General features: G+C 53.3%; 1 protein-coding gene across 2 annotated transcripts in view; it reads right to left on the minus strand.

Moving 5' to 3' along the window:
- Positions 1 to 2,062: 2,062 nt before the first annotated feature.
- The window catches only part of mrpl16 (mitochondrial ribosomal protein L16), a 39,720-nt gene continuing 26,172 nt past the window's right edge, over positions 2,063 to 15,610 (minus strand). For both annotated transcript variants that reach the window (XM_072480653.1, XM_072480654.1), the window contains 2 exons: positions 3,957 to 4,105; positions 2,063 to 2,571 (listed from right to left, as the gene is read on the minus strand). In XM_072480653.1, the coding sequence (XP_072336754.1) occupies positions 2,086 to 2,571; positions 3,957 to 4,105 (635 nt within the window). In that variant the 3' untranslated portion in view covers positions 2,063 to 2,085. The remainder of the gene's footprint in view (positions 2,572 to 3,956; positions 4,106 to 15,610) is intronic.

The following is a 15,610-nucleotide window of genomic DNA, read 5'->3' on the forward strand; positions in this document are numbered from 1 at the left end:
CAAAATGCATTACCTCACATTTGTCCTGATTAAACGCATCTGCCATCTCGCCGACCAAGTCTCCAAACGATCTAAATCCTGCTGTATCCTCTGACAGTCCTCATCGCTATCCGCAATTCCACCAACCTTTGTGTCCTCTGCAAACTTACTAATCAGACTAATTACATTTTCCGCCAAATCATTTATATATACAAAATTTATATTAAAAACGTAGAGAGATGGAGAGATTTAGGGAGGAAATTTCAGAGCTTTGCTCAAGAGGCAAGAATATGGTCTTATTAGGTTCTTATGGTCTTATTAGATTCTTGATTAATAAGGGGATCAGGGTTTATGGGAGCGGGCAGGAGAATGGGGATGAGAAAATATCAGCCATGATTGAATGGCGGGGCAGACTCGATGGGCCTAATTCTGCTCCTATGGCAGGGGCTGTTTAGCACAGGGGCTGTTTAGCACAGGGCTAAATCGCTGGCTTTGAAAGCAGACCAAGGCAGGCCAGCAGCACGGTTCAATTCCCGTAACAGCCTCCCCGAACAGGCGCCGGAATGTGGCGACTAGAGGCTTTTCACAGTAACTTCATTTGAAGCCTACTTGTGACAATAAGTGATTTTCATTTCATTTTTCATTTCATGTCTTATGGTCTAATTCGATCAATGCAGACATCTCAAATGTTGTGGGGTAGGAGGTGATTCAGAGATAAGGAGGGGGGAGATCATGGACGTAACTGAAAACAAAGGTGAAGATTTTAAGATAAAAGTGTTGCTTGACTGGGAGCATTGTAGGTCAGCGAACACAAGGGACAGGTAAATGAGACGGTGCAACTAAGAAACAAGCAGCAGAGTTTTGACTAGAACTTTGGCACATAACTTAAAAATAAAGGGTCTCCTATTTAAGACGGAGATGAGAATTTTTTCCCCTCAGGAGCTGTTAGCATGTGGGATTCTCTTTCTCAGAGCAGCGGGGGCTAGATCATTGACTGACAAGGGAGTTGAAGGCTATAGGGGGAAGAGGTGAAATGGAGGCCACAATCAGATCAACAATGATCTTATTGGATGTGGAGCAGGCTCCTAACTCATATGTATGACCAGCCAGGTCCCTGAATTGTGCCTCGTAGATGGTGAACATGCTTTAGGGAGTCAAGAGGTCAGTTAATCTTCACAGAATTCCCAGCCTCTGGTGGGCTCTTGTTGCCACAGTATTTATATGGCTAGTCAATGGTAACCAGGATGTTGTTAGCAGGGGCGGCACATTAGCACAAAGGTTAGCACTGCTGCCTCACAGCTCCAGAGACCTGTGTTCAATTCCAACCGAGTGTATGTGTGGAGTTCGCACTTTCTCCTCGTGTCTGCGTGGGTTTCCTCCAGGTTCCTCCCACAGTTCAAAGATGTGCAGGTTAGGTGGATTGGCCATGATCAATTACCCCGAAGTCTCTAAAAGGTTAGGTTAGGTGGGGTTTAAGGGGATAGGGTGGGTGCCTGATCCTAGGTAGGGTACGCTTTCAGAGGGCCAGTGCAGACTCGATGGGCCGAATGACCTCCTTCTGCACTGTAGTGATTCTATGATTCAGCTACGGTAATGCCACTAAATATCATGGGGGATAGTTAGATTCTCTCTTGAAGGAGATAGTAATTGCCTAGCATTTGATGGCACAAATGAAGGGGGAGGCTGTGGCATAGTGGTAATATCATTTAACTAATAATCCAGTGGCCCAAGCTAATGTTGATGGAACAGTGGCTCAACTCCCATCACAGCAGCTAGTAGAACGTAATTCAATTAAATTAATTAATAAATCTGGGATTCAAGCTCGTCCCAATAACATTGATCACTTAACTATCGCCAATAGTTGTAAAAACCCTGAGAAACACGCCGTCTTTATCGTATCTGGCCGAGATGCGACTCCTGACCCACAGCCAATATAGTTGATTCTTATCTGCCCTCTGAAATGGTCGAGCAAGCCACTCAGTGTTACCAAATTATTACAGAAACAAAAGTTTCTGATATAGATCCAAAAGGTAATCTGATATAGATCTAGTTATCAAGCCAAAATAAACATTAAAACAAATGATATTTTGACAGATATTTTAATCTTCACACACGATTGGGAACACGTCTCTTTCCAAAAAATTTGCCGTGATATTTTAAGTCAAACGGGCTTAACACTTTGCGAATTCCCAGCATGTTCATGGTTGCAATTCTTTCAAAGGTCCAGGGATTCTGATTGTTTTTAGCCTTCTGCTCATCTTCCTTTTTCAGCTCCTCCAAATGTTTCTTGCTGACTGCCTTTGCAGGAAATGGCAGCTTCTTGGCAACTTCTGACAGAAAGGGCTCCACCTCCTCAAACGTGCACTTGCCTCCAAACTCCACTACAATTCGGCCATACTTGACTGGAGTGACATGGTGATCGATGGCCCCTTTCCCACCGCCCATTCTCTGACCTAATCCTTTGCGTGTGATGGGTTTATATGGAGCATTTACACGCCAACGAGCAAACATGGTTTTGGCATCCATCCGCCGGTTAATGGTGAGGCGCATCATTTCAAAGTGGCCCCAGTGAAGATAACCACCTCCGAGAGCCTGCAGAAAGGGTGGGCAAAAAGAGGGTGGGGCGTGGGAGGGGGAGGAATAAATGGAACATTGACGTTATAATTGATTTTTGACAGAACATTTTGGTTTGGTTTGTTATTCCCACACTGTCTCTATTAAACGGTCAATGCAATTTGTAATGTTAATAGTGGCATGTCCATGTTACACAGGAACTATGAACCTACCAGATACAACACAGTGCAACCTCTAAACCTATCTTCAAATGTATCCCATTTTGTGATGCAGTTTATCAACTCCTAGCTTTTGCTAGCGTATCATACTTCTTACAAGATGATCAGAGGATTGGTTAGGGTGAGAGCCTTTTTCCTCGGATGGTGATGTCTAGCACGAGGGGACATAGCTTTAAATTGAGGGGAGATAGATATAAGACAGACGTCAGAGGTAGGTTCTTGACTCAGAGAGTAGTAAGGGTGTGGAATGCCCTGCCTGCAACAGTAGTGGACTCGCCAACACTAAGGGTATTCAAATGGTCATCGGATAGACATATGGGATAAGGGAATAGTGTAAATGGGTTTTAGAGTGGTTTCACAGGTCGGCGCAACAGCAAGGGCTGAAGGGCCTGTACTGCGCTGTAATGTTCTATGTTCCATGTTACTGCCGCTCGCCAATTTCAAGTTTAGATATTTGTTGTAACATTTCATATTCAACTGAAAGCAGTCCATATTAATTCCATCACACTCAGAATTAGTTTCCTCTGATCCCAGGTCCTTTGCCAATCTTCCACATTATCCAAAATGTCCCCAGTCTGTGCTACACACTCCACAGTCAACTGCAAGAGAGAATATTAGCAGCTCAATATTTATTGCTTTGAAGAATTTTGTCAGATGCAATGTTGCAGTTTATTTTGAAGAGAACAAAAATGCAAAGAGGGTGCCTTTTGTTCAGAGTACTTGCCTTCTTCACCCATATGGAAGAAAATGCTCACTTCAAAATATTTTATCGTCATCTTGGAGGCACCCTTGCTCCCTCCCAGATGGCTCTGGTGACATCAGTTCTAATCAGGGTCCAGGAGTGACTCCCTAAATCAGGAGGTACGGACAGGAACAAGAATTTCACACCTGCATTGGACAGATCAACCAATCCATCGGAAGCAATCTGTGGAATACAGATTGCTGACCTTGTAATTTGGCATTTCCTAGTCAGGCAGTTGTAGTCACATAATCGACTGCAACTGGGTTTGTGCAGATGCTCAGGGATTCTCCCAATGATTGATACCACCGAGGCACTCCAGCAGACAAGGGGGGGCTTTACTAGGGAGGCTCGACGGCAGTAATCAAACCAATTTATATTTATAAATTTTCTTTTCCATCTAATACCAATTGTTATCATACATTAGAGGAAATGCAGATACTTACTACAATTCCGTACTGTCCATTGGTGAATTCAGTCACCCGAGTTGCTGGTCCGCGGATATCTCCCAGTCTTTTCATCCAGCGCCTGGGCTTCTTGTAGTTGGGGGCTTTATTAAGGAATTTCAGCTTTGGCTTCTCCGGAATGACCACATCTGCGAAAAGAAACGCACAGACTTCAACCAGACCATCCCGTGAACTCAATGCACCCCAACAACCAGACCATCCTGTCAACTCACTGCACCCCAGCAACCAGACCATCCCATCAACGCACTGCGCTCCAGCAACCAGACCATCCCGTCAACTCAATGCACCCCAACAACCAGACCATCTGTCAACTCACTGCAACCCAGCAACCAGACCATCTGTCAACTCACTGCAACCCAGCAACCAGACCATCCCATGAACTCACTGCACGCCAGCAACCAGACCATCCAGTCAACTCACTGCGCTCCAGCAACCAGACCATCCCATCAACGCACTGCACCCCAACAACCAGACCATCCCGTCAACTCACTGCACGCCAGCAACCAGACCATCCCGTCAACTCACTGCACCCCAGCAACCAGACCATCCCGTCAACTCTCTGCACACCAGCAACCAGACCATCTGTCAACTCACTGCATCCAAGCAATCAGACCATCCCGTCAACTCACTGCAACGCAGCAACCAGACCATCTGTCAACTCACTGCAACCCAGCAACCAGACCATCCCGTCAACTCACTGCAACCCAGCAACCAGACCATCCCATCAACTCACTGCACCCCAGCAACCAGACCATCTGTCAACTCACTGCAACCCAGCAACCAGACCATCCCATCAACGCACTGCACTCCAGCAACCAGACCATCTGTCAACTCACTGCGCCCCAACAACCAGACCATCCCATCAACGCACTGCACTCCAGCAACAAGACCATCCCATCAACTCACTGCAACCCAGCAACCAGACCATCCCATCAACGCACTGCACTCCAGCAACCAGACCATCTGTCAACTCACTGCGCCCCAACAACCAGACCATCCCATCAACGCACTGCACTCCAGCAACAAGACCATCCCATCAACTCACTGCAACCCAGCAACCAGACCATCCCATCAACGCACTGCACCCCAGCAACCAGACCATCTGTCAACTCACTGCATCCCAGCAATCAGAACATTCCGTCAACTCACTGCACCCCAGCAACCAGACCATCCGTCAACTCACTGCACCCCAGCAACCAGACCATCCCGTCAACTCACTGCATCCCAGCAACCAGACCATCTGTCAACTCACTGCAACCCAGCAACCAGACCATCCCGTCAACTCACTGCACCCCAGCAACCAGACCATCTGTCAACTCACTGCAACTCAGCAACCAGGCCATCCCGTCAACTCACTGCACCCCAGCAACCAGACCATCTGTCAACTCACTGCAACTCAGCAACCAGGCCATCCCGTCAACTCACTGCACTCCAGCAACCAGACCATCCCATCAACTCACTGCACCCCAGCAACAAGACCGTCTGACAACTCGCTGCAGCCCAGCAATCAGACCATCCCGACAACTCACTGCACCCCAACAACCAGGCCATCACGTCAACGCACTGCACTCCAGCAACCAGACCATCCCATCAACTCACTGCACCCCAACAACTAGACCATCCCATCAACGCACTGCACTCCAGCAACCAGACCATCCCATCAACTCACTGCACCCCAGCAACCAGACCATCTGTCTACTCACTGCAACCCAGCAACCAGACCATCCCATCAACTCATTGCACCCCAGCAACAAGACCGTCTGTCAACTCGCTGCAGCCCAGCAATCAGACCATTCCGTCAACTCATTGCACCCCAGAAACCAGACCGTCTGTCAACTCGCTGCAGCCCAGCAATCAGACCACTCCGTCAACTCACTGCACCCCAGCAACCAGACCGTCTGTCAACTCACTGCAGCCCAGGAACCAGACCATCCCATCAACTCACTGCACCTCAGCAACCAGACCATCCTGTCAACTCACTGCAACCCAGCAACCAGACCATCTGTCAACTCAATGCACCCCAGCAACCAGACCGTCTGTCAACTCACTGCAGCCCAGCAACCAGACCATCCCATCAACACACTGCACCTCAGCAACCAGACCATCTGTCAACTTACTGCACCCCAGCAACCAAACCGTCGGTCAACTCGCTGCAGCCCAGCAACCAGACCATCCCGTCAACTCACTGCACCCCAGCAACCAGACCATCCTGTCAACTCACTGCAGCCCAGCAACCAGACCATCCCGTCAACTCACTGCACCCCAGCAACGAGACCATCCCATCAACTCACTGCACCCCAGCAACCAGACCATCCGGTCAACTCACTGCAACCCAGCAACCAGACTATCCCTTCAACTCACTGCACCCCAACAACCAGACCATCCTGTCAACTCACTGCAACCCAGCAACCAGACCATCCCATCAACTCACTGCCCCCCAGCAACAAGACCATCCGTCAACTCACTGCACCCCAGCAACAAGGCCATCCCATCAACTCACTGCCCCCCAGCAACAAGACCATCCGTCAACTCACTGCACGCCAGCAACCAGACCATCCTCTCAACTCACTGCACCCCAGCAACCAAACCATCTGGCAATTCACTGCAGCCCAGAAATCAGACCATCCCATCAACTCACTGCACCCCAACAACCAGGCCATCACGTCAACGCACTGCACTCCAGCAACCAGACCATCCCATCAACTCACTGCACCCCAGCAACCAGACCATCCTGTCAACTCACTGCACCCCAGCAACCAGACCATCCTGTCAACTTACTGCAACCCAGCAACCAGACCATCCCATCAACTCACTGCACCCCAGCAACCAGACCATCCCGTCAACTCACTGCACGCCAGCAACCAGACCATCCCGTCAACTCACTGCACCCCAACAACCAGACCATCCCGTCAACTCACTGCAACCCAGCAACCAGACCATCCCATCAACGCACTGCGCTCCAGCAATCAGACCATCCTGTCAACTCACTGCACCCCAGCAACCAGACCATCTGTCAACTCACTGCATCCCAGCAAACAGACCATCCCATCAACGCACTGCACCCCAGCAACCAGACCATCCCATCAACGCACTGCACCCCAGCAACCAGACCATCCCGCCAACTCACTGCACCCCAGCAACCAGACCATCCCGTCAACTCTCTGCACCCCAGCAACCAGACCATCCCGTCAACTCACTGCATCCCAGCAACCAGACCATCTGTCAACTCACTGCATACCAGCAATCAGACCATCCCGTCAACTCACTGCAACGCAGCAACCAGACCATCTGTCAACTCACTGCAACCCAGCAACCAGACCATCCCGTCAACTCACTGCACCCCGGCAACCAGACCGTCTGTCAACTCGCTGCAGCCCAGAAATCAGACCATCCCGTCAACTCACTGCACCCCAACAACCAGGCCATCACGTCAACGCACTGCACTCCAGCAACCACATCATCCCATCAACTCACTGCACCCCAACAACTAGACCATCCCATGAACGCACTGCACTCCAGCAACCAGACCGTCCCATCAACTCACTGCACCACAGCAACCAGACCATCTGTCAACTCACTGCAACCCAGCAACCAGACCATCCCATCAACTCACTGCACCGCAGCAACAAGACCGTCTGTCAACTCGCTGCAGCCCAGCAACCAGACCATCCCGTCAACTCACTGCACCCCAACAACGAGACCATCCCGTCAACTCACTGCACCCCAGCAACCAGACCATCCCATCAACCCACTGCGCTCCAGCAACCAGACCATCCTGTCAACTCACTGCACCCCAGCAACCAGACCATCTGTCAACTCACTGCAACCCAGCAAACAGACCATCCCATCAACGCACTGCACCCCAGCAACCAGACCATCCCGGCAACTCTCTGCACCCCAGCAACCTGACCATCCCGTCAACTCACTGCATCCCAGCAATCAGACCATCCTGTCAACTCCCTGCACCCCAGCAACCAGACCATCCTGTCAACTCCCTGCACCCCAGCAACCAGACCATCCTGTCAACTCCCTGCACCCCAGCAACCAGACCATCCTGTCAACTCACTGCACCCCAGCAACCAGACCATCCTGTCAACTCACTGCACCCCAGCAACCAGACCATCCCGTCAACTCACTGCACCCCAACAACCAGACCATCCCGTCAACTCACTGCACCCCAGCAACCGGACCATCCCATCAACGCGCTGCGCTCCAGCAACCAGACCATCCCGTCAACTCACTGCACCCCAACAACCAGACCATCCAGTCAACTAGCTGCGCTCCAGCAACCAGACCATCCCATCAACGCACTGCGCTCCAGCAACCGGACCTTCCCGTCAACTCACTGCACGCCAGCAACCAGACCATCCCGTCAACTCACTGCACCCCAGCAACCAGACCATCTGTCAACTCACTGCAACCCAGCAAACAGACCATCCCATCAACGCACTGCACCCCAGCAACCATACCATCCCGTCAACTCACTGCACCCCAGCAACCAGACCATCCCGTCAACTCACTGCACCCCAGCAACCAGACCATCCCGTCAACTCTCTGCACACCAGCAACCAGACCATCTGTCAACTCACTGCAGCCCAGCAACCAGACCATCCCGTCAACTCACTGCACCCCAGCAACCAGACCATCCCGTCAACTCACTGCACCCCAGCAACCAGACCATCCCGTCAACTCTCTGCACACCAGCAACCAGACCATCTGTCAACTTACTGCACCCCAGCAACCAGACCGTCGGTCAACTCGCTGCAGCCCAGCAACCAGACCATCCCGTCAACTCACTGCACCCCAGCAACCAGACCATCCCATCAACTCACTGCCCCCCAGCAACAAGACCATCCGTCAACTCACTGCACCCCAGCAACCAGGCCATCCCATCAACTCACTGCCCCCCAGCAACAAGACCATCCGTCAACTCACTGCACGCCAGCAACCAGACCATTCGTCAACTCACTGCACCCCAGCAACCAGACCATCCAGTCAACTCACTGCGCCCCAGCAACCAGACCATCCCGTCAACTCACTGCACCCCAACAAGCAGACCATCCCGTCAACTCACTGCACCCCAGCAACCAGACCATCCTGTCAACTCACTGCACCCCAGCAACCAGACCATCCCATCAACGCACTGCGCTCAAGCAACCAGTCAATCCTGTCAACTCACTGCACCCCAGCAACCAGACCATCTGTCAACTCACTGCAACCCGTCAACCAGACCAACCGTCAACTCACTGCACCCCAGCAACCAGACCATCCCATCAACGCACTGCGCTCAAGCAACCAGACCATCCTCTCAACTCACTGCACTCCAGCAACCAAACCATCTGGCAATTCACTGCAGCCCAGAAATCAGACCATCCCATCAACTCATTGCACCCCAGAAACCAGACCGTCTGTCAACTCGCTGCAGCCCAGCATTCAGACCATTCCGTCAACTCACTGCACCCCAGCAACCAGACCGTCTGTCAACTCACTGCAGCCCAGGAACCAGACCATCCCATCAACTCACTGCACCTCAGCAACCAGACCATCCTGTCAACTCACTGCAACCCAGCAACCAGACCATCTGTCAACTCAATGCACCCCAGCAACCAGACCGTCTGTCAACTCACTGCAGCCCAGCAACCAGACCATCCCATCAACACACTGCACCTCAGCAACCAGACCATCTGTCAACTTACTGCACCCCAGCAACCAAACCGTCGGTCAACTCGCTGCAGCCCAGCAACCAGACCATCCCGTCAACTCACTGCACCCCAGCAACCAGACCATCCTGTCAACTCACTGCAGCCCAGCAACCAGACCATCCCGTCAACTCACTGCAACGCAGCAACCAGACCATCTGTCAACTCACTGCAACCCAGCAACTAGACCATCCCGTCAACCCACTGCACCCCGGCAACCAGACCGTCTGTCAACTCGCTCCAGCCCAGAAATCAGACCATCCCGTCAACTCACTGCACCCCAACAACCAGGCCATCACGTCAACGCACTGCACTCCAGCAACCACATCATCCCATCAACTCACTGCACCCCAACAACTAGACCATCCCATGAACGCACTGCACTCCAGCAACCAGACCGTCCCATCAACTCACTGCACCACAGCAACCAGACCATCTGTCAACTCACTGCAACCCACCAACCAGACCATCCCATCAACTCACTGCACCGCAGCAACAAGACCGTCTGTCAACTCGCTGCAGCCCAGCAATCAGACCATTCCGTCAACTCACTGCACCCCAGCAACCAGACCGTCTGTCAACTCACTGCACGCCAGCAACCAGACCATCCCGTCAACTCACTGCACCCCAACAACCAGACCATCCCGTCAACTCACTGCACCCCAGCAACCAGACCATCCCTTCAACCCACTGCGCTCCAGCAACCAGACCATCCTGTCAACTCACTGCACCCCAGCAACCAGACCATCTGTCAACTCACTGCAACCCAGCAAACAGACCATCCCATCAACGCACTGCACCCCAGCAACCAGACCATCCCGTCAACTCTCTGCACCCCAGCAACCAGACCATCCCGTCAACTCACTGCATCCCAGCAACCAGACCATCCCGTCAACTCACTCCAACGCAGCAACCAGACCATCTGTCAACTCACTGCAACCCAGCAACCAGACCATCTGTCAACTCACTGCAACCCAGAAACCAGACCATCCCACCAACGCACTGCACTCCAGCAACCAGACCATCCCGTCAACTCACTGCAACCCAGCAACCGGATCATCTGTCAACTCACTGCAGCCCAGCAATCAGACCATCCTGTCAACGCCCTGCACCCCAGCAACCAGACCATCCTATCAACTCACTGCACGCCAGCAACCAGACCATCCCGTCAACTCACTGCACCCCAACAACCAGACCATCCCGTCAACTCACTGCACCCCAGCAACCAGACCATCCCATCAACGCGCTGCGCTCCAGCAACCAGACCATCCCGTCAACTCACTGCACCCCAACAACCAGACCATCCAGTCAACTCACTGCGCTCCAGCAACCAGACCATCCCATCAACGCACTGCGCTCCAGCAACCAGACCATCCCGTCAACTCACTGCACCCCAACAACCAGACCATCCCGTCAACTCACTGCATCCCAGCAACCAGACCATCCCGTCAACTCACTCCAACGCAGCAACCAGACCATCTGTCAACTCACTGCAACCCAGCAACCAGACCATCTGTCAACTCACTGCAACCCAGAAACCAGACCATCCCACCAACGCACTGCACTCCAGCAACTAGACCATCCCATCAACTCACTCCAACGCAGCAACCAGACCATCTGTCAACTCACTGCAGCCCAGCAATCAGACCATCCCGTCAACTCACTGCACCCCGGCAACCAGGCCATCACGTCAACGCACTGCACTCCAGCAACCAGACCATCCCATCAACTCACTGCACCCCAACAACTAGACCATCCCATCAACGCACTGCACTCCAGCAACCAGACCATCCCATCAACTCACTGCACCCCAGCAACCAGACCATCTGTCAACTCACTGCAACCCAGCAACCAGACCATCCCATCAACTCACTGCACCCCAGCAACAAGACCGTCTGTCAACTCGCTGCAGCACAGCAATCAGACCATTCCGTCAACTCACTGCACTCCAGCAACCAGACCATCCCATCAACTCACTGCACCTCAGCAACCAGACCATCCTGTCAACTCTCTGCAACCCAGCAACCAGACCATCCCATCATCACACTGCACCTCAGCAACCAGACCATCCGTCAACTCACTGCACCCCAGCAACCAGGCCATCCCATCAACTCACTGCCCCCCAGCAACAAGACCATCCGTCAACTCACTGCACCCCAGCAACCAGACCATTCGTCAACTCACTGCACCCCAGCAACCACACCATCTGTGAACTCACTGCACCCCAGCAACTAGACCATCCGTCAACTCGCTGCACCCCAGCAACCAACATATCCCGCTACTCACTGCACCCCAGCAACCAGACCATCTGTGAACTCGCTGCACCCGAGCAACCAGACCATCTGTGAACTCGCTGCACCCGAGCAACGAGACCATCCCGTCAACTCACTGCGCCCCAGCAACCAGACCATCCCGTCAACTCACTGCACCCCAACAAGCAGACCATCCCATCAACGCACTGCGCTCAAGCAACCAGACAATCCTGTCAACTCACTGCACCCCAGCAACCAGACCATCCCGTCAACTCACTGCACCCCAGCAACCAGACCATCCCATCAACGCACTGCGCTCAAACAACCAGACCATCCTCTCAACTCACTGCACCCCAGCAACCAAACCATCTGGCAACTCACTGCAGACCAGAAATCAGACCATCCCATCAACTCACTGCACCCCAACAACCAGGCCATCACGTCAACGCATTGCAGTCCAGCAACCAGACCATCCCATCAACTCACTGCACCCCAGCAACCAGACCATCCTGTCAACTCACTGCAACCCAGCAACCAGACCATCCCATCAACTCACTGCACCCCAGCAACCAGACCATCCCGTCAACTCACTGCAACGCAGCAACCAGACCATCCCGTCAACTCACTGCAACGCAGCAACCAGACCATCCCGTCAACTCACTGCATTCCAGCAACCAGACCATCTGTCAACTCACTGCAGCCCAGCAACCAGACCATCCCGTCAACTCACTGCAACCCAGCAACCAGACCATCTGTCAACTCGCTGCACCCCAGCACCAGACCATCCCATCAACACACTGCAACCCAGCAACCAGAACATCCCGTCAACTCACTGCACCCCAACAACCAGACCATCCAGTCAACTCTGCGCTCCAGCAACAAGACCATCCCATCAACGCACTGCGCTCCAGCAACCAGACCTTCCCGTCAACTCACTGCACGCCAGCAACCAGACCATCCCGTCAACTCACTGCACCCCAGCAACCAGACCATCCCGTCAACTCACTGCACCCCAGCAACCAGACCATCCCGTCAACTCTCTGCACACCAGCAACCAGACCATCTGTCAACTCACTGCAGCCCAGCAACCAGACCATCCGTCAACTCACTGCAACCCAGCAACCAGACCGTCGGTCAACTCGCTGCAGCCCAGCAACCAGACCATCCCGTCAACTCACTGCACCCCAGCAACCAGACCATCCCATCAACTCACTGCCCCCCAGCAACAAGACCATCCGTCAACTCACTGCACCCCAGCAACCAGGCCATCCCATCAACTCACTGCCCCCCAGCAACAAGACCATCCGTCAACTCACTGCACGCCAGCAACCAGACCATTCGTCAACTCACTGCACCCCAGCAACCAGACCATCCCGTCAACTCACTGCGCCCCAGCAACCAGACCATCCCGTCAACTCACTGCACCCCAACAAGCAGACCATCCCGTCAACTCACTGCACCCCAGCAACCAGACCATCCCATCAACGCACTGCGCTCCAGTAACCAGACCATCCTGTCAACTCACTGCACCCCAGGAACCAGACCATCCCGTCAACTCACTGCATCCCAGCAACCAGACCATCTGTCAACTCACTGCATCCCAGCAATCAGACCATCCCGTCAACTCACTGCAACGCAGCAACCAGACCATCTGTCAACTCGCTGCATCCCAGCAACCAGACCATCTGTCAACTCACTGCAACTCAGCAATCAGACCATCGCGTCAACTCACTGCACCCCAGCAATCAGACCATCTGTCAACTCGCTGCATCCCAGCAACCAGACCATCTGTCAACTCACTGCAACGCAGCAACCAGACCATCTGTCAACTCACTGCAACGCAGCAACCAGACCATCTGTCAACTCACTGCACCCCAGCAATCAGACCATCTGTCAACTCACTGCATCCCAGCAATCAGACCATCCCGTCAACTCACTGCAACGCAGCAACCAGACCATCTGTCAACTCGCTGCATCCCAGCAACCAGACCATCTGTCAACTCACTGCAACTCAGCAATCAGACCATCGCGTCAACTCACTGCGCCTCAGCAACCAGACCATCCCGTCAACTCACTGCACCCCAGCAACCAGACCATCTGTCAACTCACTGCAACCCAGCAACCAGACCATCCCATCAACTCACTGCATCCCAGCAATCAGACCATCCCGTCAACTCACTGCACCTCAGCAACCAGACCATCCCGTCAACTCACTGCATCCCAGCAACCAGACCATCTGTCAACTCACTGCATCCCAGCAATCAGACCATCCCAACAACTCACTGCAACCCAGCAACGAGACTATCTGTCAACTCACTGCAACCCAGCAACCAGACCATCTGTCAACTCACTGCACGCCAGCAACCAGACCATCTGTCAACTCACTGCACCCCAGCAACCAGACCACCCCATCAACGCACTGCACCCCAGCAACCAGACCGTCTGACAACTCGCTGCAGCCCAGCAATCAGACCATTCCGTCAACTCACTGCACCCCGGCAACCAGACCGTCTGTCAACTCGCTGCAGCCCAGAAATCAGACCATCCCATCAACTCACTGCACTCCAGCAACCAGACCATCCCATCAACTCACTGCACCCCAGCAACCAGACCATCTGTCAACTCACTGCACCCCAGCAACAAGACCGTCTGTCAACTCACTGCACCCCAGCAACCAGACCGTCTGTCAACTCACTGCAGCCCAGCAACCAGACCATCCCATCAACCCACTGTGCTCCAGCAACCAGACCATCCTGTCAACTCACTGCAGCCCAGCAACCAGACCATCCCGTCAACTCACTGCAACCCAGCAACCAGACCATCTGTCAACTCACTGCGCCTCAGCAACCAGACCATCCCGTCAACTCACTGCACCCCAACAACCAGGCCATCACGTCAACGCATTGCAGTCCAGCAACCAGACCATCCCATCAACTCACTGCACCCCAGCAACCAGACCATCCTGTCAACTCACTGCAACCCAGCAACCAGACCATCCCATCAACTCACTGCACCCCAGCAACCAGACCATCCCGTCAACTCACTGCAACGCAGCAACCAGACCATCCCGTCAACTCACTGCAACGCAGCAACCAGACCATCCCGTCAACTCACTGCATTCCAGCAACCAGACCATCTGTCAACTCACTGCAGCCCAGCAACCAGACCATCCCGTCAACTCACTGCAACCCAGCAACCAGACCATCTGTCAACTCGCTGCACCCCAGCACCAGACCATCCCATCAACACACTGCAACCCAGCAACCAGAACATCCCGTCAACTCACTGCACCCCAACAACCAGACCATCCAGTCAACTCTGCGCTCCAGCAACAAGACCATCCCATCAACGCACTGCGCTCCAGCAACCAGACCTTCCCGTCAACTCACTGCACGCCAGCAACCAGACCATCCCGTCAACTCACTGCACCCCAGCAACCAGACCATCTGTCAACTCACTGCAACCCAGCAAACAGACCATCCCATCAACGCACTGCACCCCAGCAACCATACCATCCCGTCAACTCACTGCACCCCAGCAACCAGACCATCCCGTCAACTCACTGCACCCCAGCAACCAGACCATCCCGTCAACTCTCTGCACACCAGCAACCAGACCATCTGTCAACTCACTGCAGCCCAGCAACCAGACCATCCGTCAACTCACTGCAACCCAGCAACCA

Source organism: Scyliorhinus torazame, chromosome 17 (genome assembly GCF_047496885.1).
Source record: "Scyliorhinus torazame isolate Kashiwa2021f chromosome 17, sScyTor2.1, whole genome shotgun sequence".
NCBI lineage: Eukaryota > Metazoa > Chordata > Chondrichthyes > Carcharhiniformes > Scyliorhinidae > Scyliorhinus > Scyliorhinus torazame.